A 26,244-nucleotide genomic window follows, 5' to 3' on the forward strand; every position below is an offset into this window, starting at 1 on the left:
TGTTTCAGCTCAGTGGTTGCTGTGAGCTCAACCTGGGTCCTGTCCAGGCTGTTGTATAAACTTCAGTGCAGTTCATTTAATTAAAGAGACGGCTCTCAGCAAAGTGTGTGTGTGAGGCAGATGCAGATCACCCGGTAATTTGAGAAGGGAGCTATAAATATCCCTAACCTTTCTGTGTACGTCTCCTCATGTATTAGTGTATATGAGAGAAACTTTATGGGAGTGTTTTGTTGTGTTGGTCTTCGTTCCTGCATGTAGTGGCTGCAGACATGGCTGGCTGGCTGACTGGCAGACTAATGTGGCAGGCAGAACCTCTTCTTTTGTGTGTTAGTAGGTAGTTTGCTTCGCAGGACGATGTACCCTCAGGCACTGGGTGTTGCCTCTCTGTGTCTACCTGAGCCTTGCCATTCCTCCATTCCTTTCTCCCCCTTTCACTTGGCTGGCTAGAAATGCACCCGAAAGAACTGCTGGTTTGCTCCGTCGCCCACATTTTGCCCCCTGAAAATGCCTCCGGCATTGGGGGGTTTTGCCCTGTGTGCCAGTGAATGCCAGGTGAGTGATGTGTGGGATTGCTCATGCTGCCTCGTTTTTTGAACGCTTAAAATGGGAGGCTTTAGTGCCTGTTTGTGGACGTTGGTTGGTTTTGCTATATGAAAGGTAATTTCTTTGGCAAGTCCCTGTAATATTCACAGTAATTAGTTAGTAGTTAGTAATAGCCTGCCTTTGAGTGTTGTGCAGTGGGTAGAATACATCTGCATGTTTTGGGGTAAGCTGGTTCTGAAAAGGACAGCTAGTCATTTAGTTTGTCCCGAGAGAAGCTTTCGTGTCATTTTTAAATAGTGTGCATAGAGGAGTTGAATCCAGACTGATCCAGATCTGTGGGGGAAGACAGTCAGTCTGCCCTAAAGCCTAGCTGCTATTTTCTTTCAAGCTTGGCGCAGCAAGCACAGCCCAGAGCACCAGCCACAGATACTTTGCATCTCTACCTGAAAATAGAGAGGATGGGTTTCACTCACACCGACCAAGAGTGTAAACAAGATCTTTCCTACTTGTCTACTTAAAGCAGAAGCAGAAGTACAAGGCAAGTCAGACACAGACTATTTTGACTTGTCTGAGTGTTTTTTAGTTGGTTTTGTTTGGTTGTATTCTAAAACTAAAGCCTATTACTTGGTTGACCTGTCAAAGCTATTTGGCACAAATGTCACACACACATTCCACTTTATTTTGTATCTGTCTTTCTGAAGTAGGCTGTTTGAATTGTGCTACATATTGAAATTGTCTTTAGAGAGAAGGAAGTTCTTCTGTGTTCCATTTTTTTGTCAGTTTTGTTTATTGACTGCTGTATTTCTTGGACATGAAGGTTGAACATTTATTTTTGGCATTTCTCTTTCCAAAAGCTACTTCCAGTAGAAATATTTTCACCCCAATTATGAGAGGGGTTTAGGCTCTTTGACAAATGAGATCTTTGAACACAGCAAACAGTTCTGAAACTCAAAAATGAGAATATTACTTAAAAGAATGGTTGCAGAAAATTTAGGTAAGAAGAGGAACTGTGACTTGCAAAAAGACTAGCCTAACTCTGTGTAAGAAGACTAGCCTAACTCTGAGTAAGAAGAGTAACATTACTCATGCAGAGTAACACTGAAGACAAGTCTAGAAGCAGAGGGCTTTTACATCGTAATGGGAGTCATTTTAATTACCTGGCCTTTTTCCGTAATAATTCTGTTGTCCCCATTTGCCAGAGGGGAAAAACTGTAAGGATGCGAAGGCAGGCCCTGTGGTTGTATTTGTACCACTGAATAGGCTTACTTCAGGTTTTCTCGCTGTCCCTCCATTTTCGTCATAAGACCATCAATGATTTGTCTTGATTGTGTGTGTATGTATATGTATACGCACACACACACACACTTTACCGGTCAAAGTTTTAGAACACCCCAATTTTTCGATCTCTGCTGGCCACTCCATGTTTTCAAGCTTACCATCATGTTCTTTTTTCCTAAAGTAGTTCTGGCATAGCTTGGACTTATGTTTTGGGTCATTGTCTTGCTGTGGGATGAACCCCCTGACCAAGCAGGCGTATACTAGAGCGCTGCAGAATGCGGTGGTAGCCGTTTTGGTTCAGGGTGCCTATAACTGTACAAGTCACTGACCCTGGATCCAGCAAAACGGCCCCAGATCATCATGCTTTCTCCCCTATGATTGACAGTTGGGCATTAGCCTAACGTTATACAAGAAGTGTGTAACGCTAGCCTAAACTAATTTAAACACTTTCAATCATAGCTCCAACAGTAAATTATGCTTCTGTCTTATAAGTCTGTGTGTTGTATGATCAATTGAATGGTAACTTGCCTGTAGACACGACTCAAACACTCAAACCAAGAAATAATAATCAGACAAAGAAATCCCCTAACGTTATCGATAGCTATGTAACGTTAGCGTTATTTGGACTGGCTAACATTAACGTCCCATAAAAATGTAAAAGAAATGTAATCACCCCTTGTTGAGTGCAATAACTAAAATAATCAAAATGTTAGCCTAGTTTTGGGGCCTAAACATTATGTAGTCAACCTTTCAGCAAAATCTAAGATGGCACGGTAACCATTTTCCTGGATTCTGTCTGTGGCACAGAATTGACCCAGTAATGCAAAGATTTGAATACTGAATGAATAAGCATGTGTTAAACCTGTCTCCCCCTCCCCATCTCCCACTCGTGTAGATCTGTGCAGTTCCAGCAGCAGCTCGTCCTTCCAGCCCATCCGCAGTCAGATCCCCATCCCCACCGCCCATGTCATGCCCTCCACGGCCGGCACCCCGGCCACCAAGCCCCAGCCTCGCTCTCTGCCCAAGGAGGAGCCCCAGGTGTCCTCGTCCTCCACCTCCCGCAACTCCAGCTCCACATCCAGCTCCTCGCTCTCCAAGTCGGTGTCTTCCCCCAACCTGGACGCTCAGGGTGCGTCGGGGCTGGACACCGGGGCTGGCGGGCCCAAGCCTGACTGCCTGAGCCGCTACCGCAGCCTGGTGAATGGCCTGGACCACTCGCTCTTCCCCGGCGGCGAGCACACGCGGCTGGACGACCCGCAGCACTTTGACATGCCCAACATGGAGCCCACGCTCAACCAGTCCATGCTGATGGGGGGCCTGGGGGGTGCGGACGTGCTGCGGCCGCCGGTGACCGGCTTCAGGGACGGAGACGCTTACCGGCCATCCCTAGAACAGAGCTACAGGGTACTCCCCGAGGCCCAGTCTGGACTGGCTAGTGGGTCAGTGGACCCGTACGGGATGAGGGGAGGCGGCCTGGGCGTCGGGCACCCGCTGGGTCTGCAGATGGGCGCCAAGGTCTACGAGCCGCTGTTGCAGGAGCGCTGTGCGGAACTCAACAACTGGAAGCAGCTGGAGAACCTCCGTCTTCAGGTGGAACAGATGCAGGTGAGGATTTGCTACATGGAGCTTTTCTTTAGAGGTTAAAACTACAACCAGTGGGGGAACAGAGCCTGTTGCCTCTAACACACACACACACACACACACAGTGAAGTATGTTCCAGAAGTGTAGTTCAAACAAATATTTGGGATGGAAGGGTATTATGATTAGTGACTTCAGCAAGGGGTTTTGTTTTTAGAGAGAACAGTGGGTTTAGAACTTGGGAGCCTGGCAACAAGCCTGTCGCTCCCCCTTTTGTGCTCGCTGGCGGTATATCTCTCCCAAACTCTGTCTTATTCACCCCTTACCCCTCCCTCTCTATCTCTCTCTCTCTCTTTCCCTCTCCTCCTCTTTCTTTCTTATTTTCCTCTTTCTTTCTTCTTTTTATTCAGTTCAGCAAAACAAAATAAAAAATGGCCATTTGGAAAACAAGAAAGAGCAAGATCTTGGGGTGTGGTCCAATAAATTAAGTGGAGGTTTTTAGGGGGATGTTGTTGGGAGGTAGAATTAAAACCAAATATGCATATTATAAGATGATCAATGACATTGTGGAGAGGATGAGCATGTTGTTTTTAAGGTATGAATAATGTGCTGAATTATGGTCTGTGTGTTGCATGGTCTGTATTGGATTGCATTTTTTAGTATTTAAACACCTAAATATTGGTTTGATAAAGGAGTGTTAATGCTCTCTCTGTGCCTTTCTGGTGTGTGTGTGTGTGTGTAGCTGTATACTACAGGAAGCTGTCAGTACCCTCCTCTGTACCAGTCTGCTGCGTTACACTCGGATGGCAATAAGTGGGAGACATTAATCAAGACCAACGAAAACCTGCTGAAGGAGAAGGAGATGCTCATTGAAAGGTTTGTGATCAATTCACTTTAATGTTATTTTATTGTGTATAATGCCTTAAATGTAGACAAGTGCCTCTGAACCCCCTTCCTCTAAGTTCCTCTATGCACAGGGTGACAGTGGCTTGGACAGATTCCCCTTTTAACAGGAAAAAACAGGGTTTTGCTTGAGACGGGCCTAGGAGTGATTGTGTTGGGTTACAGTCGTGAAGGAGGGAGTGTGGCAAGGAAATCAAGAGGCAGTCAGCAGTGTGCATGCAACGCATTATGTGTAAGAACTAGGCTTTGTACACATAACTTCTCACATAACATAGATCCACTCTGAGGTTGAGTGGATCTATGAAGCTGAGTCATAGCCATATGCTGTGGAGTCATGATCACAGTTTGGTTATTTATATTGTGAGGGATGGCTCACAGTGGTGCAGCACATCTTCACTGGTGCAGCCTGTTTATATTAGGAGTAGAAGATGACTGCAGTGTTGCAAAGTGTTAACCACAGTTAGGGTGGCGTGTTAACCACAGGGTGTGTACACTTGCTGTGTGTTGTGTTACCTGTAATGGTTATGAACTTTTGGCATTTGTTTTTGTAACACATTTGTGTGTGTGCGCGTGCTTGTGTCTGTGTGTGTGTGTGCGCGTGTGTGTGTGCGCGCGCATGTGCGTGTGTGTGCGCGCGTGCTTGTGTGTGTGTGCGTGCTTGTCTGTGTCTTGTGTGTGCGTGCTTGTGTGTGTGTGCGCGTGTTCCCTTGCGTTAACCGTGGCCCTTTCAAGAGAGTTCCATTATCAGCATCATAGTTGGCCCCACAAGGCTTCCGTTTTAACATTCCATATATTATCTTAATGCAGAGGAAGTAGATTGGGAACCAAATAGAACGTTCAAGCATTGTTTTTGTTTTTATTGTTGAAAGGGTCTATATTGTGCTTACAGGCAGAGGCAGCAGGTGGCTCAGCTGGAGCAGCGGCTGAGGGACAGTGAGCTGCAGGTCCACAGTGCGCTGCTGGGACGAGGAGCCCCCTACCCCGACGTGTGTCTGCTCCGCCTGCAGGTCTCCACTCTCTACACACACACACACACATACACACACACACACACACACACACACACACACACACCTGCTCTAAAGCGCCGCTAACACGAAGAACTATTCCGCTAAAATGGCTGTTGCTACAGAAATGTGACGTGGTCGCTCAAACTCTATAGCGATAGCGGCAAAAAAAAGTATCGTTCTAGCTAATATGAATATGACTATTGTCCTCACATAAAGTATAATGATAACATCATGAAGGACAATGTCGTTGGAGGTCACTTTCAGAGCGATTTTTGAGGACGCTATAAAGCTGGGATTCAGAATCCATCCAATCCCAATTTTAGCCGTCATATTCACCAACACGAGGAGAGACTTTCCTTATTGTTGGTCAGTGTGGACGCTTTATAGTTATAGTTATATTTTATAGTTATCGTTCCTGGTGGGAACGGCCCTTAATTCTTTTACTGCATACTCATACCTACTCTTACACTTCCACCATATACACTTCATTGCTCTCACACCTGCACACTATACACAATACCTGCTCTCACACCTGCACACTATACACAATACTGCCCTCACACCTGCACACTATACACAATACCTGCTCTCACACCTGCACAATACCTGCTCTCACACCTGCACACTATACACAATACCTGCTCTCACACCTGCACACTATACACAATACTGCCCTCACACCTGCACAATACCTGCTCTCACACCTGCACACTATACACAATACTGCCCTCACACCTGCACAATACCTGCTCTCACACCTGCACACTATACACAATACCTGCTCTCACACCTGCACACTATACACAATACCTGCTCTCACACCTGCACAATACCTGCTCTCACACCTGCACACTATACACAATACTGCCCTCACACCTGCACAATACCTGCTCTCACACCTGCACACTATACACAATACTGCCCTCACACCTGCACAATACCTGCTCTCACACCTGCACACTATACACAATACTGCCCTCACACCTGCACAATACCTGCCCTCACACCTGCACACTATACACAATACTGCCCTCACACCTGCACAATACCTGCTCTCACACCTGCACACTATACACAATACCTGCTCTCACACCTGCACAATACCTGCTCTCACACCTGCACAATACCTGCTCTCACACCTGCACACGATACACAATACTGCCCTCACACCTGCACAATACCTGCTCTCACACCTGTGCAATATACACAATACCTGCTCACACCTGCACAATACCTGCTCTCACACCTGCACAATACCTGCTCTCACACCTGCACACTATACACAATACTGCCCTCACACCTGCACAATACCTGCTCTCACACCTGCACACTATACACAATACTGCCCTCACACCTGCACAATACCTGCTCTCACACCTGTGCAATATACACAATACCTGCTCACACCTGCACACTATACACAATACTGCCCTCACACCTGCACAATACTGCCCTCACACCTGCACACTATACATAATACCTGCTCTCACACCTGCACAATACTTGCTCTCACACCTGCACACTATACACAATACTGCCCTCACACCTGCACAATACCTGCTCTCACACCTGCACAATATACACAGTACTGCCCTCACACCTGCACAATACCTGCTCTCACACCTGCACACTATACACAATACTGCCCTCACAGCTGCACAATACCTGCTCTCACACCTGCACAATATACACAATACTGCCCTCACACCTGCACAATACCTGCTCTCACACCTGTGCAATATACACAATACCTGCTCACACCTGCACACTATACACAATACTGCCCTCACACCTGCACAATACTGCCCTCACACCTGCACACTATACACAATACTGCTCTCACACCTGCACAATACCTGCTCTCACACCTGCACAATATACACAATACTGCCCTCACACCTGCACAATACCTGCTCTCACACCTGCACACTATACACAATACTGCCCTCACACCTGCACAATACCTGCCCTCACACCTGCACACTATACACAATACTGCCCTCACACCTGCACAATACCTGCTCTCACACCTGCACACTATACACAATACTGCCCTCACACCTGCACAATACCTGCTCTCACACCTGTGCAATATACACAATACCTGCTCACACCTGCACACTATACACAATACTGCCCTCACACCTGCACAATACTGCCCTCACACCTGCACACTATACACAATACCTGCTCTCACACCTGCACAATACCTGCTCTCACACCTGCACAATATACACAATACTGCCCTCACACCTGCACAATACCTGCTCTCACACCTGCACACTATACACAATACTGCCCTCACACCTGCACAATACCTGCTCTCACACCTGCACAATATACACAATACTGCCCTCACACCTGCACAATACCTGCTCTCACACCTGCACACTATACACAATACTGCCCTCACACCTGCACAATACCTGCTCTCACACCTGTGCAATATACACAATACCTGCTCACACCTGCGCAATATACACAATACCTGCTCACACCTGCACAATATACACAATACCTGCTCTCACACCTGTGCAATATACACAATACCTGCACAATATACACAATACCTGCTCTCACACCTGTGCAATATACACAATACCTACTCACACCTGCACAATATACACAATACTTGCTCTCAGACCTGTGCAATATACATACATACAATATACATACTCACTCCCCCACAACACAGTCCAAACACCATATGTGCTCTCATGCTTATACTTCATACTCTAACTGTAACACTACACACTCCATGCTCTTTCCTGACTGCACACTCAGACCCGCTCCCAGGTGTAATGTCCTCATAATACTCACACTAGTGGAAATCCCTGTGTCTGGAGTTGGTGTGGTCAGTGTTGTGGTTTTCTCACTTGCTGCAAGGTAGAGCGTAGGGGCGAAATATCAAAGTATCCATGGACCCTCTGCATGTGAGTAATGTCTTTGTGTGTGGTTTGTGTGTTGTGTGTGGTTTGTGTGTGTCAGGAGGCGCAGCGGGAGAACGCCTTCCTGCGGGCCCAGTTTGCCGAGCGCAGCGATGGCCTGGCCAAAGAGAAGGCAGAGGCGGAGCGGCATCTGGGCGCGGTGGAGGCAGAGACGCGACGCCTGACCGAGTCGCTGCGCGAGGGCGCCGAGAAGCACGCCGAGGAGCTGAAGAGGCAGGAGGAGAGGGTGAGCAACAGCCACACCTCCCTCTCCCTGTCACACAGTCCCTCTCCCTGTCACACCTGCCACACCTCCCTCTCCCTGTCACACCTCCCTCTCCCTGTCACACAGTCCCTCTCCCTGTCACACCTGCCACACCTCCCTCTCCCTGTCACACCTCCCTCTCCCTGTCACACAGTCCCTCTCCCTGTCACACCTGCCACACCTCCCTCTCCCAGCCACACCTCCCTCTCCCTGTCACACCTGCCACACCTCCCTCTCCCTGCCACACCTCCCTCTCCCTGCCACACCTCCCTCTCCCAGCCACACCTCCCTCTCCCAGCCACACCTCCCTCTCCCTGTCACACACCTCCCTCTCCCTGCCACACCTCCCTCTCCCTGCCACACACCTCCCTCTCCCTGTCACACCTGTCACACCTCCCTCTCCCTGCCACACCTCCCTCTCCCTGCCACACACCTCCCTCTCCCTGCCACACACCTCCCTCTCCCTGTCACACCTGTCACACCTCCCTCTCCCTGCCACACCTCCCTCTCCCTGCCACACCTCCCTCTCCCTGCCACACCTCCCTCCATTCACTCACACTTTCTTTTGCACTCTGCTGAAGGACTTCATGGTTACTGTGGTGGTAATGATGATTATTTTCCCATCACGGTCCTCTAGGCAACTTTAGACTAGCATAGGGGCATAGGGCTTTTGAAAATACATTCAATAACGTGTCTTACAAACAGTTCCCACGGTTCATAGAATTTCTGGAATATCATGAAATTTAGTCTATTCCAGACATGGAAAGTCAGGGAATTTTATACATTTTGGAGCAAAGTCATAACCTAGAAATCTAGATGCAACCTAGCGGCAGCAAATTTGTAATTTTCAACATTTGATATGCTGTCTGTGTCCTTTTTGCAAGTAAATATGAGTTTAAGAGATTTGCAGATTATTACATTCTGTTTTTATTCACATTTTACACAACGTCCCAACTTTTTCTGTTTTGGGTTGTAGATCCGTAACCGGGACAAGCACATAAACAACCTGAAGAAGAAGTGCCAGAAGGAGACGGAGCAGAGCCGAGAGCGGCAGCAGCGCATTGAGACGCTGGAGCGCTACCTGGCCGACCTGCCCACCATGGAGGACTACCAGGCCCAGAGCAAGCAGGTGAGGTACACATACACTCCCCACTCTCTGGGGTTGAGGCACACACACGCACACACACACATACACTCCCCACTCCCTGGGGTTGAGCCACACACACACACACACACACACACACACACACACACACACACACACACACGCACTCCCCACTCTCTGGGGTTGAGCCACACACACACACTCCCCACTCTCTGGGGTTGAGCCCCACACACACACACACACACACACACGCACACACACACTCTCCACTCTCTGGGGTTGAGCCACACACACACACACACACACACACACACACTCCCCACTCTCTGGGGTTGAGCCACACACACACACTCCCCACTCTCTGGGGTTGAGCCCCCCACACACACACACACACGCACACACACACTCCCCACTCTCTGGGGTTGAGGCACACACACACACACACACACACACGCACACACATACACTCCCCTCTCTCTGGGGTTGAGGCACACACACACACACACACACACACACTCCCCACTCTCTGGGGACACACACACTCCCCACTCTCTGGGGTTGAGGCACACACACACTCCCCACTCTCTGGGGTTGAGGCACACACACACACACACACACACACACACACACACGTCTGACAACAATACACGCACTGACATCATCATATCTGACAACAATAAAGACTCCCTGTATGCAGTTTGCTTGCATAAAATGATTTCCGGATTTTGCAACAACACGGCAACAAACACAGGTAGCCTATTGCGGTAGCTATTCAAAATGATGTAAAGATAATGTACAATAAATTGACATTTTGAATAGCCGAAACTACTTTGGACTTGAGACTTTGAATAAACAAACAATTCTGACTTAAGGGTCCCAAGTTGAAACCAGCGACAGGCTATGGTCCTGAATTTAAGGACGTTTTAGAACGGCACACAGCTAGACAACGAGTAGCAGACAGAGCGACATGTTACTTATGCTACCAAAAACTGTTTTTAGTAGTAGCCCTTTATTGTCACTTAGTCACAAGTACCAGCAAAATTAGATTTGAGTCACATTATTGCAAATGCATCTTTCAAATATGCATCTTTCTACAAAATGGTTTGTCTTCTATATCATTAAGGTATTCAATAGACTAAATATATAACCTTACGTCAAAGCTTTAGGCATGTCATTTCGATCAACTACAGACGAGTGGCAGACAGAGCGTGATGTGACTCAATCTCTGGTAGCCTATAAGTGACATCACATCGTTTCAAATTTCTTAAAATGATGCAACACGCTCAGTGGTGCAAAGATCTTTTGCAGTTTGGCATTCGTGTTGGACTCCTATGAAATGTGTGCTGTGTAACGCATGTGTCACCCCACGTGTGTGAACGAAAACGTGGTGTTACACAAGTTTGCTTGTGAAGCATGTGCGTTGGCATGCTGCAGAGAAGAACTGGTGGGTAGTGGGAGCTTTCGGAAATGATCTTTGTGTGCTACGGGTTTCCAGAGTGTGGAAGAAGCTGCTCACTTTGACAACTCCCTTCCTGTGGAAAGTTTTTTTCTCTGCATCTTTTGCAGTTGTTTGTCTCTGTTAAGTGTTCATACGTAAACAGAAGAAAAGTAAACCATACCAACATACCTTTATCCTACATTGTCCCAAAGCTTGTTAGAAGAGTGCACGTTTCTTATAAGACCTCATGCTTGAAGGCTCAAGGGTTGAGATTTTGTTGGTGGCTCCTATTACATCTGAAGTGATAAAACTAAGGCTTGAGTTGGTGACGAAGCCACAGTCTGACTGTTAACAGATTCAGTAATGAATGAGATTGTGGGGAATGCACCAGTAGCAAGGCCTGATTTGTTTGCTCCTAGCCCTGCCCCGAGATATCCTCCACTTACTGCCACCGAGGCAGCTGAAGCAGGGAAAGCAGGTTGTGTTTGCTTTGCAGTGCTTATCAGTCTATAGTTGCATTATATTCTCTTGCTTATCTGCTGAAATGTGGTCGCCCTGGCATGTTAATCTGTGCAGCCATCTACCTGTGACAGCAGTGTAGCAGCCGAGCAAGGCGAGATTTTAATGCCGATTGGTTGCAGTGTGAGAAACACCGAACGCTTGTCTCATTTCTTCTCTTTCTTTCCATTGCGCTAAGGCTACATCAGAATTGCAACTTGTATGTCCAGCATACCACTGTGTTTCATTTCTGTTGGGTATGGTCATGTAAAACTATGTTTGGCTATAGGTACAGTTCTGTGCAGATGTTTTGGGTATATTGGAAATGCTGTAATGATCAATTATGGTGATTACAAAAATGCATTAATAATAGTTTAATTATTACTTAGAAACATTAGCAACAGAGTGCAGTAAGCGGAACATGCCTCAAACAAAATAATTGCAAAAATTATACAAAAAGAATAATTGGAAATCTAAATATGATGTTTCTTATTACCAATGCAGAAGATAGAAAGAATCTTGCTAAGCAAAAATGGCTAAAAGTTTTGCGCGACACTGTACAGACTTCATTTAACCATGTGGACCATGTGTTTGAGTCAGACTCTTCTGTATGTGGTGTGGTTAGTTTACCTTGAATGCGGTCGCTAATGGCGAAGAAGTAATTAGTAAATGACAGTAAATCAATAGGATAGAAACGCTTTGAAGTTCAAAAGAACTACACCTGAACTTAATAGGATGAAACTGAATTGAACTTAAACAGTAATGAATCTGAATTGAACTTAAACAGTAATGAATCTGAATTGAACTTAAACAGTAATGAATCTGAATTGAACTTAAACAGTAATGAATCTGAATTGAACTTAAACAGTAATGAATCTGAATTGAACTTAAACAGTAATGAATCTGAATTTAATTGTCAGCTGGAGGAGGCTGAGCGGAGGGCAGAGCAGCTCCAAGCCACAGTGGAAGAGCTGGAGGCTAGACTTGGGGAGTCGCGCTCGGCCACCCGGGACCGAGACGCCCAGCTGGAAGAGCAGAGACGCCGGGAGCGCGAGCTGCTGAGCACCGTCACGAGGTAACGCACACAAGCACTTCCTCTTTCATACATACAGTATAGTATACTCTACCAACAGGCATATAGGAAAAGGGAAAGGACCCTGGTCATGCCTCAATCACCAACACCATAGTGTGCGTGTGTGCGTGTGCGTGTGCGTGTGTGTGTGTGTGTGTGTGTGTGTGTGTGTGTGTGTGTGTGTGTGTGTGTGTGTGTGTGTGTGTGTGTGTGTGTGTGTGTGTAGCCTGCAGGAGCGTGTGCAGGAGGGTCTGGAGGATGGAGCGCGGCTGCCTTCTCTGGACCTGGAGAAGCTGAGGACGGAGAACACTGCCCTGAGGGAGGAGCAACACCGACTGAAAAAGGTCAGACGCGTCGCTTGCTGCACACCTCCACCCCCACTCAACCTCAGTTTGCCCAGTGTAGCGGTCACCCCCTTTCTGCCTTAGTTACATGTAGAAACAGAGGCGTGTTTGAATTTGCAAAGCGTGAATGTTGACAATGTTTTATGTTTGCTGTGAGTGTTTTCCAGCACATGCAAAGAGGTAGTCTGAGGAGGTAGTGCTCTGCCACCCATACATGGATGCGGTAGGAAGGGTTGTGTTAAAATTTAACTATTTGAAATGTTTACACAAATACTTTCAAATTGAACAGTTCAAAGGAAAGATGTTTGCCTCAAACATTTCTGTTTGAAGAATTTGAATGCACCTCAGGGCTGTGCAGCATCTGGAGGAGGGCTTTGTGAGCATGTGATCTGTGATGATTATAGTGTTGCCCTTTACACTGTGACAGTTCAGAGTCCATCTTGGCTGAATTCTGTGTCCTTCTCTTGTGCTGGCAGGTCATTGAGAAGCAGTTGCGTATGATGGAGCAGCTGGGAACACAAATTCGGGTGCGTTTCTCAAACACTCTCATGGTTAAAGGCATGTCGATAGACCTGACAGAAACTGACCTGGGTTGTGTGTGTGCGTGTGTGTGTACGCCTGTGTGCATGCGTGTGTGTGTGCAGACGCTGGAGGATCAGGTGTCTCTGGAGGAGAGCAGCAGCCAGGCTCTGAGGGAGGAGCTGATGGGGAAGGAGCAGGGTCTGCTCCAGCTGCGCTCCGCCATGAAGGAGGTGAGCTATGTACAGACACACACACACACACACACACACACACACCACACACCACACACCACACACACACACACACACACACACACATACATATGTGTGTGTGTGTGTGTGTGTGTATATATATATATATATGTATATATATATATATATTTATATATATCTATATCTATATCTCACACACACACACACATACATACATACATACATACATGACCGCATAAGCATACATAAATGCACACATATGGAGACACGCACAAACTTGCACGTCATCTGTTTTTTTTGTTTGTTTTTGAAAAAATATGAACACTTCTCTTTTTACATGGGAAACACATATTTTAAAACCACAGTTGGTGTACATACTTCCTTCTTTTGTGCAGCTGACAGTCGAACACAGTTGACGCTGTGTCCTGGGTTGCTTTTTATAGCTGATAACCCTGTTTCAGTGGTGTTTTTTTTTTTTTTTATATGAAATGGCATATTTTTTTGTATGCCAGTTAAGATACATGTCCACTTTCCTTTAACTCTTAATATGTGATAAAAGTCTTTTTCTTGTTCATCATTCTGGTTGGTTAAATATATACACAGACCCTTTATTTATATTGGTTAACCACCAACAGTTGGTGCTGCTTTTTTGTGTTTTTTCTAGTGTCTTGTGTCATACATAGCAAAAACACTGTACATTAGCATTAGTGAGAATTATCAATGCGCCATGCGGGGAGTCTCGTGTGCCTCCCGGATAGACGAACAATCTGAACACTTGCGTGTGCACCAAACAGCGGAATATTACACATTGCCAGCCTTCGCTGGGCCTAGTAAAAAAGCTACTTAAGACTACTATCGTGGACGTGGTCACTCATTTAAAATCTTCAGTAGTATGCTATGCAGCATCCCACGTTATCAGGCTACCGTCTATGCTGACCATGAGGGCGGCGGGAAGTGAAAGTAAGTCTAGTCCAGACTAGTCCAGTCTAGTCCAGGCTATAGGATGGCGAAGAAAGAAACTTTTACAAATAACGAATCCCGATTACCACTCCGCTGCTGTCTGGGCCTTTTACTAAATGCATGAAATACAAGCCTTACAGTGAAAGATGGATAGGCTACCTAATCCTATAATTAACGAAAGAAATGGTTTATTTTAACACAGAGGAGGACTCATTTGGCGCTCGCTGTAGCCTCACAAAAATATTTGAGCGCTAGAATGTCCTAGTCGTAGCCTAATAATAAATTGACATTGTTGTTTGTTATCACTATTCTCCTTAATGTGGTCTGACCAACATTTATAAATTGTTACCTGTTAAATTTAAGTATTATATTGTTTTGTATTTGTATGTCACTTTGGACAAAGGCGTCTGCCAAATCCCATAATCATAACCATCTAATGAAAAGTAGTTCAGGAAAATAATGCTGACACTTAATCACCTTTCATCCTAGCCTGTTATTTTATGATCCCCCAACAGGCCATGTGTACACTTCGTTAAATTTCTATAGCCTACAGCCAATGTTGTAAAAGTTAGGCTAAAGGCTTGTGCGGCATTTGATAAGGGATGTCATCAGTAGGCTGACGTAAGGAGGGCTTTCTGTTCCTGTTTATGTGACGGTTTTGCATAACTCAATAAGGATACAGTGCACATTAGGCTTCATTAATAACCAAAAGCGTGTGTGCACATAATGACATTCATTATTCTCCCCAGTCTCTAACCACTGTCCTTCTGCCACGGTGCAGCTCTCCTCTCAGAACCAGGACCTGTTGGATCAGAACCTGACCCTGCAGGAGCACCTGGAGGAGGCGGACCGGGCCGGGTTTGGCTCGGGTGTGGGCCACGGCCGGGGGCCCCCACAGGCGGCGAGCGCACGTCTGACGCAGCGTCTGCACGGCGAGATGGCGGCCTGCCTGTGCGACCTGCGCTCCCTCTGCAGCGTCCTCACGCAGCGCACACAGGGACAGAACCCCAATCTGTCCATGCTGCTCGGCATCGGCTGTAAGAACCCAATCCTGCCTCTCTCTCTCTCTCTCTCTCTCTCTCTCTCTCTCTCTCTCTCTCTCTCTCTCTCTCTCTCTCTCTCTCTCTCTCTCTCTCTCTCTCTCTCTCTCTCTCTCACACACTCACACTCACACACACACTCGGCATCGGCTGTAAGATGTCACATGTTCATTCACGTATGTCTACCTTTGGTCAAGTCCTGCATTCCTATGTAACTGTTGCTATGTCAGATAAACAGTGGAAACCTGTAGACTTAGTAAACAAAACAATCATGACAAACGTACAGTCAACAAGTGTGGATACAGGCGAAGAAATAACCACTAGCTCTGCACAGCACAACGCACCGATTGGAGCTACAGACGCTCATCAACCGGCCGGACTTTATCAGACGTCTGACCATTGGCTTGTTCTGCATTCCCTGTAACACACATTCTCTTTCATATGCTTGGTCAGTGGGATTAACCCCCACTCACTCATGTTCCATCTCTCTCTCACATGCTGTCGGTGTGTTTCTCTTCTCTTTTAGGCTCTCCGTCTGTTTCTCGGCCTCTCTTGCATGCTCTCTGTCTCTCTCTCTCATGCGGTTCACAATGCTTTGGTATTTATATAGTCAGAATGCTTACATCTGAACTCTCAAAGCATTCCTGCAAGATTTGTGGTGCTCGTAACTGTGCATATGGTGTATGTACTATATGTATGTGTGTGTACATAGCATTATGTCTGTTTGTGTCTATATAAACTTTATGTGTGTTCTCTCACCTCATCAGCCCCACCGCCGCTGGCTGACCCCTGTGAGGACTGGCTGAGCTCGGAGGTGCTGCAGAGGAAGCTGGCCGAGGCCCAGCAGCTCCGCCGTGACGTGGAGCAGCTCAGGACCACCATCTCTGATCGCTACGCGCAGGACATGGGCGAGAACTGCATCACCCAGTGAGCTGGCGCTCAGGGGCATATATAGGGGCAGTATACAAGCGTGTCACCCAGTGGTGTTCAGTCCTAGCCACAATCATCACTACATGCCATTCGCACAACTGTATTACTTACACACACACACACACACACACACACACACACACACACACACACACACACACACACACACACGCAGAGTAATCACCTCTGCATCAACCCCAGGACCCAGACAGCCACTGCCTCACCTCAGCAGACTTCCAGACCTGTGGTGTGAGTGGGCCTCTTCTGAGGAGGGCGTGGGCACTGTGTGTTCACTTGTGCTTTGCCATCAGAACACTTCCAGTATTGCCAGAACACTAATAGCCTGCTTTTTGTATATGTGTGGAATACTTTAGATTCTCTACTTTTAGTTTCTGCCCTGTTCAGTCTGTTTTTTGTGGTGTCATCAACACTATATTTATTTAAGATGTGTCTTCCTCTTTGAGGAAAAAGAATATCTTTAGATGCGGTTGACAATCAACTGAAAATGTCTCTCTTGCTGAACCATGGCAGTGCAAGTATCCCTTAAGCTGATGATGCGTGGGGCAGCGTTTTGAGCAATAATGCTGGGCAACCTGATGATTTGCCTACAGATGATTGAAGTTCTCCAGAAAATCAATTGTTGCCAAATATCAATGGGAACATGCCAGAACCCTAACAATGAGGGCCATTGCCCAGCAGCATTGCTCAAAAAGTTGCCCTATGTATCATCAGCTTTAGTCACTGTTATTTCAAATGTATCATTTAGCTTTGTATTCCGGAAGAAAGTGAGATGGTTTAGCGGACTTTCATTGGATTGTTATTGAACCATGACTGTCAAGGGAGTGGTGTTTTGTCGAGCCATCAGGGACCCTGCTCTCTTTCTCTCTCCCTTGTTCTTTCTTTTCCTTCTTTCATCCATTGGTGCTTAACCAGCACAGCCTGTTGGTTGCATGGCCATCTCAACAGACGCAGTGGTCTTGCTCAGAAAAGTGCCTTCCTCTGACTAAAGTGTCCTCGTACTCAACATGATCGCCCAGACTGTTGCGCAACCCTCTGTAGCAAAGCAATGACTGAAACAATCATGTGCACCAAGGTTATTTGCACAGCATTTCAGATGCTCCTGTTGGAATAGACTGGCCTCTCTATTGAGTCTGGGGGGTGGGTGGGGTGGGGCATTACACGCCAGCTAACTGACCTCCACATTCCCTTTACACAGATGTACTGAATGTGTTATTTGACGTGTTGTGTTGTGTTCTGTTGTGTTGCTGTATTAGAGTAGTATTCATAGACTTGTGCACTTCCTGTGTTTGGCTTCCTGTTGAGACGGAGGGGTTGTCTGACGTCTTCTCCACACAGTTTCATTCTGCCTGCAATACCATAGCAACCACTGTGGTGTTATCCATGTACCTAACGTCAACTACCATATCCTGTGGGCGCCAATTTAGAGCGGCATTGACACAGACACATGACCCATTGCTGCACCTTAGATGGGCGGCCTAAATAATTCCTTCTTGATCTGGAGCGTTGTGGCTCTCGTGCGCAGTGTGTGGTGTGTCGGGCCACCGTCTGCTCAGCAGTTGTTTTACAGTGCCAAAAAGGGACAAGGGTGTTAAGCTGTTAACACATGCAAACACCTGAAAGCTGGTAGTCTGCTTGTATTAATGTCTCCTCTTAACACTAAACAAAGCCTTTCTGTGTGCATAGAGGGTACTTTTGCACAGGGGAGAATGGGAGGAAGTTAAACGTGTGCGGCGGGGCGGGGGCATCGTTTCTTGGAATTAAGCTGAATTGGAACCTTGCAACCTCTGTTATGAAGCTGAGAAAGACTGTTATTTGATGGTCTTTTCACACCTCTGTGTGCTTGTCTTTCACTTAGTCATGCAGCTGCATTTTCATGCAAGTATTTGTTTCGTAACTGCTGAACTCCTCTACTGCGCCGAATACTCTGCACACAGTATCGTGCTCTGTGGTAAAAGATGATGCCTATCTCCAACTTCTAGTCTAAAGGGAGGAGAATTTTTTTGGACTGATCCACATCCTTGCCTTTTAAATACTATAAAAACTGACACTACAGTGACAAAGTATTTTACCTGTTTTGTGTTTCCTCTGTGAAGACTTGAATAACATGCCAGAAGTCCTATTCAAATGTCTGGAAATAATTTATTAATGAAATGATGTTGGGCAAGTACTGCACATAGTCCGTGGTCATGACCAGACTGCACAGAGAATGTTAGTGTGTGAGCGTGTGTGTGAGTGACTAAGAAGAAACCAGCTAAAGCAACCAGTTAAGCCAGCTGTTTTTGCAACACTAAAAGATATCTATTTTTGTCTTAAATTTCACGTATTTTACAAATAAAGTTTGTTTTCAATAACTTTGCAGTTGTTTGTGTTCCTTTACCTGCATTAAAATTAAGCACTGCAAAACACTTGGGTGTCATCGATGTAAACAGGATATCTGTGAGGAGTGTTTTTGTGTCCATGCTCTTGTGTCCACAGATTTCTGTGTGTGTGCTTGTATCTGTATGTGCCCATCAGTAAGGTTGAAGCAGCAGAGCAGCACTGGGTGTGAGGCCGCAAGCTGCAAGTGTTTGGGTGTCATCGTCATAGCGTCGTCGTGGAAACACACTGATGATGTTGTATGGAGAGGAACCTGAGCATCTAGTGATTGAAGCCAAATACAAATCTGTTAGTTGGGTCTGTTGCAAATTATCATTCAAAACTTCACACTATTTTATTAGTTGCTAACACTATTTGAAAAAATAGCTTCTTTTAAAAGCATACCTCAAAGACATCTTAACGAGAGCATGATTATATTATAAGAATAAGGCTCGTAGATAACCAGTTTTGGCAGATTATTTATGGTTTCTGCTATAAACTCACCTGTGTTTGTCCAGGTACTGCCGCAGGTCTCCTACTGTCTGAGTGACGTGCATCTTTAGAACGAAAGTCTTCTCCCCATTCTCGGACTTCACTCTCAGGGTGCTGATGTCCCCGTCGGGATCACATGTAGTCCTGTCCGGCTCATCCAACCTTACAGACAGGGAGACACCTGAACACCAAGGAGTCCAAAACTAGCTAGCAAACCTCATGGTGGGAGAAAGATGTCGGATGTTACTAACAATTACAACTACTGCTGTTCTTCCTCCTCCTTTTCCTCACGATTCCTTAAACCCCACCCACAGTTCCATGAATTGCAGTTAAATAGTAACGCCTTACTTGCTTATTTATCCTGGCAGTGTGCAGGATAGTATTTGACACATCTGCATTGGGAGTGTCCAGTATAGTATTTGACACGTCTGCATTGGGAGTGTGCAGTATAGTATTTGACGTGTGCATTGGGAATGTGCAGTATAGTATTTGACACATCTGCATTGGGAGTGTGCAGTATAATATTGACATGTGTGCGGTATAGTATTTGACACGTGTGCATTGGGAGTGTGCAGTATAATATTTGACGTGTGCAGTATAGTATTTGACATGTCTGCATTGGGAGTGTGCAGTATAGTATATGACATGTGCATTGGGAGTGTGCAGTATAGTATTTGACGTGTGCATTGGGTGTGTGCAGTATAGTATTTGACATGTGCATTGGGTGTGTGCAGTATAGTATTTGACGTGTGCATTGGGAGTGTGCAGTATACTGTAGTATTTGACATGTGTGCAGTATAGTATTTGACACGTCTGCATTGGGAGTGAGTTGTAGCCCGATTACCTCTCATGTAAGGTCTGTAGTGCCGGGGTGTCTACAATGATCACAGAAGGGTGCTGCTCTTCCACAGCAGAACCCTACACCACATAGAGAAAGAGACACTCACCAAACAAAAAAAAAGTTATTTTGAAGCCTTGCAGAATAATTACAAATCCCATCCCTGCTTACCTTTAAATGGTTTCTTAACGAGTCACGAATGTCGATCACCTTTCCAGCTTTGATGACTGTCTTTGGTAGCTTCCTCAAGAACTGCTCTGTGGACACCGCCTTGCCTAGAAAACCAACAAATAATCACATGGCATGGTTTAAGACATACAGGGTCTCCTTAATGCATAAACCAAGTGAGGTCTCCACAGGAGGTGCGGTACTCTCAGACCTGATGCACAGCTGGTGCCCTGAGTTGTGTCCAGGCTTTGAGCTGAGGTCTCACTGGACGCTTCACACACCAGCTGACCCTTGCCAGGAAAGTCCTTTTGCTCTCGCCGGTCTTTGTATACCTCCTCTCGCCTGTCCTGTACCTATGAGCGCACAGCGCAAACCGTAAAGAAGCAGAAAGAATATGGCAACAGTATAGCTGACATTCAAAAAGAGTTAATGAGTGTACATCCCACCTTCTGGCAGGTGCAGGACAAAAAAACTTACTCCAGTGAAAAAAAAATATATAATGTACATATACATATAATGTACATTAATTAAATATGGGAGTTTAAGCAGTGTTGCGGACATTATATATTTTTTTCACAAACAGTATAGCTGACACACAGATGTATGTAGACATCGCCATGCACGCTCACCTGGAAGGGAACCCCATCAGGAAACCGCTCCTGCAGCTCTGAGGGGAAATAGCCATCCATCAGGTCCTGCATGCACTGCTGTGAAGGCACAAGCACAGGCAGGGAACCATGAACGTCTAGTCTTAAAAAGCTTCAGGAACCATGAAGAACGTCTAGTCTTAAAAAGCTTCAGGAGCGGGCTGCACCAACAGGACTTAGGACCAGTCTTAAACTAAGACTGGCGTAACTCAACGTTCTATGTCTAAAATTATGTTGCGCCTGTTGCACCACGCTGATTTCTGTTGGTGCAACAGGCGTTAGATATGGGCCTAAGACCAGTCTTAACAAAGACTAACTTAGCACTTATGGCCGGCGTAGCAAAGACGCCAACCAAAGACTAGTTGGTGCAACCTGCTCCAGTTGTCTCCATTCTTTGGTTCTCTTCAGTGCCAAGTGCTCTCGTCACAGTTGGCCTCATGTGCCTCTTCTGATAAATCACATCACTTTAGACTCCTGCCTTCACAAGGAAGGCAAACAACTGCAGCTAACATTCTGTTCAAATGATGCCTTGCTTTAAACAGAAGCCCTAAATCTGGCAAGAAACCCAAACAACACAATGGGATGCAAAAAATGGTTGTGATACACTCTCGAGACAGCTTCTGTTGGCTGTGACACTTGCTTCCCTATTGTGAGCTGACTCTAACCCTGACCCTAACTGGCCCTGCATTGGCATGGACCAGATGATCTGATGTCCAGGTGGTCTCCTGAGGGCTACCTGGGTGCTGGGCTCGTCGTAGGAGCGGAAGGGCCCGCTGAACATCACAATGCCGTTGCTGTACAGCTGTAAGGGAATGGGCGTCCGCTGGGCCAGCTGGGCGCCACCAGGCACGGCCTTCACGTAGGACTCCCCCTCGCCCGCCAGCACATTCAGCTCCCGGATGTTCGCCAGCACGAGGTCAAAGTTCATCCTGAACTCTCCTGCCCTGGAGGTGGCTGCAAAGACAGGATCCAACAGGACTGATGACAGCGGCCTACGATAATGAGTGATGAAATCCATGAAATCCACAAAACTGACAAGGTTTCAATGAAATCAATCGAACACACACAACTATATGAAGTTTTGCTGAGTGACATTCGAATGAGTTGATGGTCATATTCAAATTTGCAGTGGTCTCTTAATTTTGAATATGACCCTCAACTCATTCGAATGTCACTCAACCGTAGGATGACATCAGAAAAATGTGCAGTAGTCTTCATTTTTTCCAGAGCTGTAGTTGAGTATCATCTGCATAGCAGTGATGGGCAAATCCATGATGACAGCAGCCTACGATAATGAGTGGTGCAATCCACAAAACTGACAAGGTTTCAATGAAATGAATCGAACACACACAACTATATGACGTTTTGTTGATAGTGTGCTTTTGAGTCCAACTTCAATAGTACATCTGTCGCACTGTGTAATACCAGTGTCTCTGGTACCTGGCTCCCATAGGCTTTGCTTTGTGTGTTTGTCTGCATCATCCATGTCGGAGCTGGGTTCATCAGCACGCCTGTCACAATTGTTTCCTATCCAGATCATGCCATAATCAGCCAGGAATTGCTGTGGGGAAGACATTTCATGTCTGTCATTTCTTTATATGCTAATGAACATTTTCATATCATCTGCTTCAACCCTTGCAACAAAAGAGGGAAGTGAATGGTGTGTTTTTTGCCGTTGTTTTTATATATATATATATATATATATATATATATATATATATTTTTTTTTTTTTTAATTTTTTTTTTTTTGTAAAGGTATGGGACTGAAATCCAAGTGTGTGTGTGAAATGAAATAATCCATTTATTTGCTAGAATTTGATATTCATAGTAAATGAAAATAGTAAACTTGTCTGTTAAATGATTCACCTCCATTTCCCACACTTGCTTCTGCAGGTTGTGACATTTCTCAACCAGTTCCTCTTCGCAGTTTTGTTCTGAACAACACAGACAGATATCATAGCAGGACATAACTACTCATTTGATGCCACTATTTATAAACTGTGAAGTTTGGGGGAAATTGACAGTTCTGTAGAGGCGTTATTTACCTTCACATTAAAGAGGAAGTTAATGACAACACTATTTGTGCAATGAAAATTATCAGATTCTCCTTTGGATAAACAGTGTGAAAGTGTGAAAAAATACCTTTAGACTTCTTCTGAAACTTCAACTTCTCTTCCAAAACAGCTATTGTCTTTTCCTTTAGGTGAGAAGAGAAGGGAGTTAAAGTGGTTCTCAACCGGTATGTCGTGAGGTTAAGTGGGGTGTGCTGTGGAATTTTGAGGAACCTAATGCGCTTTCATACAGATTCGCGAAATAGACTAGAGGGCTATTTTTAAATGCATCAATGACACAGCTTCTTAATTAAAACGGTTTTGGGTAGTCATTTAAAGTTGTTGTTATTAAGTAGCCTAATATACAGATCTGTTACACAGCTCAGTCAACATGTGAGCATGTACCCATCGCTGTAGTCTCAACTCATTAACACTCTGTATAGAAAATTGATAATGTGTATGATACTTCATAATAAGTAACTAAATTGGGAGTGCCTCAGCATTTTAGTTTGACCTTTGATGTGCCTTAGCCACAAAAAGGTTGAGAACCTCTGCTGTAGGCCTTCTGTGTATTGTGTACAGCAGCTTGTGCCTATATGGTTTCTGACGCATGTTTCTGATTGGATGTTAAAACAGAACATGGAAGAGGTGGTTGCAGTGGTGTGGATATTGTTCTACTTATGGACAGTTAGGCTAACTCTCTTAATGTGTGTGTGGCCTCTTGCCTTCCTTTGAATGTCCAAAGCTTGTGCCTTCACTTTGATCTCTAGCTGGGCCAGCTTCTGCATCATAGTGGACATCAGCTCAAAATCTGTAGGAGGGGGGTCTGGTGACAGATACAGTAAGCACATGTTATGTAGGAACTACAACCAAGACTGACAATGTACACCAACTTAGCAAAGTACACTGGTAAGTCAGTGTATCCTCCCTCAACACTGATGATCCCGTGAGGAAAATTTGGTCTCTGCATTTAACCCAATCGGTGAATTAGTGAAACACAAACAGCACACAGTGTACACACAGTGAGGTGAAGCACACACTAATCCCGGCGCAGTGAGCTGCCTGCTACAACGGCGGCGCTCAGGGAGCAGCGAGGGGTTAGGTGCCTTGCTCAAGGGGACTTCAGCCACGGCCCACTGGTCGGGAGTTACAAGTCCAGAGTGCTAACCAGTGGGCCACGGCTGCCCTAAGTTATAGGTTAAGATATAATGTAGGTAGTACAGTTTCACAATGTGTGGCCTAACTGGAAACTACAAATCACCTTCAAACTGTGTGAAAGCTGATGTGAAACTAAATGGCCTGCTGCACTCAGAGCATTCTACTGTTAGCGCCTCTCATGTCCTACTTATGGCAAAAAAACAGTTACAGGGCAGCAAGCCTATTAGTCAGGAACAGGTGTGGGTTCAGTATGTCAAGGGCACTTCAATGCAGAGGAGGGGGGAGTCAGACCAAGGTTATCCGTTTAGCCTCCCCCTCTATTCCAATCCCCATACGTTTGAGTAAAGTGAGTGTAATGAACCTCATCAGGGCAATGTTAAGCTGAGCAAAAAAGAGAAGCTTCATGTGCTGCACTGCAAGGAGACAGGATGTGGATACATGTTTGCTGGTATACTCCAGCAATCTGCAGCAGCAGAGGATGGCAGGATACACTTCTAAGCAAAGGAGGGAGTGAACAGAACTTACAGTCAGCTGCTCTCCCCCTCTGTGACATCTTTGAGGAAGTGGCACCATCAGCGTTTGAACGGTTTGAGTGACACCTTCTGGAGAGGATGTCTTTCAACACACCCAACTCATTTTCTGAAGAGAAATTCAAACCAACACAACATAAATCCCTCCTACCCCAGCCCAAACACACCAAAACACATACAGAACATAGGCTACAGATAGTTACATCACAGCACATAGGCTAATGGACAACAAAATCAACTGCACTATGGCCTAAAAAAAACCTTACCAATGGATGAACTTTGCTTCAAGGGCACTCTTTTTCTCCTGTACACAATACATTGTTATGCTATTGCATTTGCCACCAAAAGTGAACTGGAAAATATTTGTGCATAAATCTCGCTTTAATTTACCCTTCATCCAGAGATCCAGGCAAGGGTGCTCTACGGGTTTTCCCCAACAGAGATAAAGGTGAGCTCATTTTAAACAAACTGAAAGCAAAGCGGTAAAAAAAACGTGGATCAGGGCACGACGAATCCTAAATTAAAAACAGTTTACCTGCAAATTTGCAACATTGTTTACTGCCATTGCTGTGTGCGGAAAGTTAAAAGTTCAACTTACCTGGCCAAAGCTACTTGATTATCGTTTGCAACATTCTGAGCATCAAGCTCAAGAAAATGCAATGGAACGCTGACGTTCCAGGTGACTTTGTTTGGAATTGGTTACCGTGGGTACGTGAGGCCGGAGCCACCCTGGCCTGTTCTGTTTTGTAGTGGCGTAGGCATACTAGGCTACATATTATAAATGTGTGTAAATTAGTTTAGGCTACGTGCAAAATATAAAATGCACTCATATAAATGTACAAATGCGCATAGCCTAGGTTATTAAAACCAACTTGTGCTACCAAGACTATCTGCCAACGTCTACGCTTTTCCTCCGCTAGATGGCGACAAAAGACCATTTTGTTTTTGCAAGTTAGGCTAATTATGATGATTGGTAAATACAATAAAGTCCCACTGAATTGACCTCAGAAGGCCTGATTGGTTTTATCTTCAGATCCTACTACCCACCAACCAACATCCCACCCCTGCTCTGACTACTCCATCAGTAACATACATGCTCCTTCTTCAAAGGATTTCCTACATTTTCCCTCCAAAATCCAAAATGCTTTGCTTACCCATGCTAAAGTTGACAAAAAAATAGAAATAAAAAAAATCATCTTTTGGAAACTTATCATTTTTTCTTATCAACTTATCAGAGATTTACATGGGGTACTTTCCATAATATCATTTCTCAATGCAAATCAAACCAGCTACTAGGCTAACTGGAATAAAACCATGCCAATCTCTAGGTATGGTGAAGGGTATGTAATAATGTGGGG

At 45.5% G+C, this 26,244-nt stretch overlaps 2 protein-coding genes and 1 long non-coding RNA gene across 11 annotated transcripts in view; 1 reads left to right on the top strand and 2 right to left on the bottom strand.

Moving 5' to 3' along the window:
- Positions 1-18,998, top strand: part of cep85 (centrosomal protein 85) — a 28,455-nt gene extending 9,457 nt beyond the window's left edge. For 4 of the 6 annotated variants that reach the window (XM_042105753.1, XM_042105752.1, XM_042105754.1 and 1 more), the window contains 11 exons: positions 2,717-3,426; positions 4,143-4,276; positions 5,193-5,310; positions 8,302-8,487; positions 9,482-9,634; positions 12,467-12,621; positions 12,845-12,962; positions 13,439-13,489; positions 13,607-13,714; positions 15,438-15,693; positions 16,464-18,998. In XM_042105753.1, coding sequence (XP_041961687.1) covers positions 2,717-3,426; positions 4,143-4,276; positions 5,193-5,310; positions 8,302-8,487; positions 9,482-9,634; positions 12,467-12,621; positions 12,845-12,962; positions 13,439-13,489; positions 13,607-13,714; positions 15,438-15,693; positions 16,464-16,627 — 2,153 coding nt within the window. In that variant the 3' untranslated portion in view covers positions 16,628-18,998. Of the gene's footprint in view, positions 1-205; positions 553-931; positions 1,082-2,716; positions 3,427-4,142; positions 4,277-5,192; positions 5,311-8,301; positions 8,488-9,481; positions 9,635-12,466; positions 12,622-12,844; positions 12,963-13,438; positions 13,490-13,606; positions 13,715-15,437; positions 15,694-16,463 lie in introns of those variants that run through there. The other 2 variants (XM_042105756.1, XM_042105755.1) reach the window with 2 other exon arrangements.
- Positions 6,142-6,965, bottom strand: LOC121720000. Of its 3 annotated transcripts, none has more exons than XR_006034426.1 (3): positions 6,721-6,762; positions 6,560-6,667; positions 6,142-6,297 (listed from the first exon to the last, which is right to left on the bottom strand). It is a non-coding gene; the product is annotated as an uncharacterized LOC121720000 (long non-coding RNA). The 3 variants fall into 3 exon arrangements; XR_006034427.1 differs by lacking the exon at positions 6,142-6,297 and adding exons at positions 6,299-6,351; positions 6,937-6,965 and having other exon boundaries at positions 6,560-6,751; XR_006034425.1 differs by lacking the exon at positions 6,142-6,297 and adding an exon at positions 6,299-6,351.
- Positions 18,770-25,971, bottom strand: ubxn11 (UBX domain protein 11). 2 transcript variants are annotated; one of them, XM_042105774.1, is made up of 15 exons: positions 25,485-25,971; positions 25,277-25,354; positions 25,153-25,190; positions 24,882-24,995; positions 23,924-24,024; positions 23,290-23,344; positions 23,014-23,081; positions 22,588-22,708; positions 21,884-22,101; positions 21,130-21,207; positions 20,712-20,853; positions 20,504-20,607; positions 20,339-20,412; positions 19,507-19,656; positions 18,770-19,284 (listed from the first exon to the last, which is right to left on the bottom strand). In XM_042105774.1, the coding sequence occupies exons 2-15, from the start codon at positions 25,342-25,344 to the stop codon at positions 19,158-19,160; spliced, it is 1,458 nt and encodes a 485-aa protein (XP_041961708.1). In that variant the 5' UTR covers positions 25,345-25,354; positions 25,485-25,971; the 3' UTR covers positions 18,770-19,157. The 2 variants fall into 2 exon arrangements, with proteins under 2 accessions (XP_041961708.1, XP_041961709.1); XM_042105775.1 differs by lacking the exons at positions 25,153-25,190; positions 25,485-25,971 and having other exon boundaries at positions 25,277-25,357.
- Between the last annotated feature and the right edge of the window lie 273 nt (positions 25,972-26,244).

This window comes from Alosa sapidissima, chromosome 10 (genome assembly GCF_018492685.1).
Source record: "Alosa sapidissima isolate fAloSap1 chromosome 10, fAloSap1.pri, whole genome shotgun sequence".
NCBI classification, from domain to species: domain Eukaryota; kingdom Metazoa; phylum Chordata; class Actinopteri; order Clupeiformes; family Clupeidae; genus Alosa; species Alosa sapidissima.

Coding starts and splice junctions, on each gene's coding strand:
- ubxn11 (XM_042105774.1), bottom strand. CDS start 25,344: ATGAGCTCACCTTTATCTCTGTTGGGGAAAACCCGTAGAGCACCCTTG. Junction 23,345..23,923: donor CTTTGGACATTCAAAGGAAG/GCAAGAGGCCAC, acceptor TCTCACCTAAAG/GAAAAGACAATAGCTGTTTT. Junction 23,082..23,289: donor GTTTCAGAAGAAGTCTAAAG/GTATTTTTTCAC, acceptor TGTGTTGTTCAG/AACAAAACTGCGAAGAGGAA.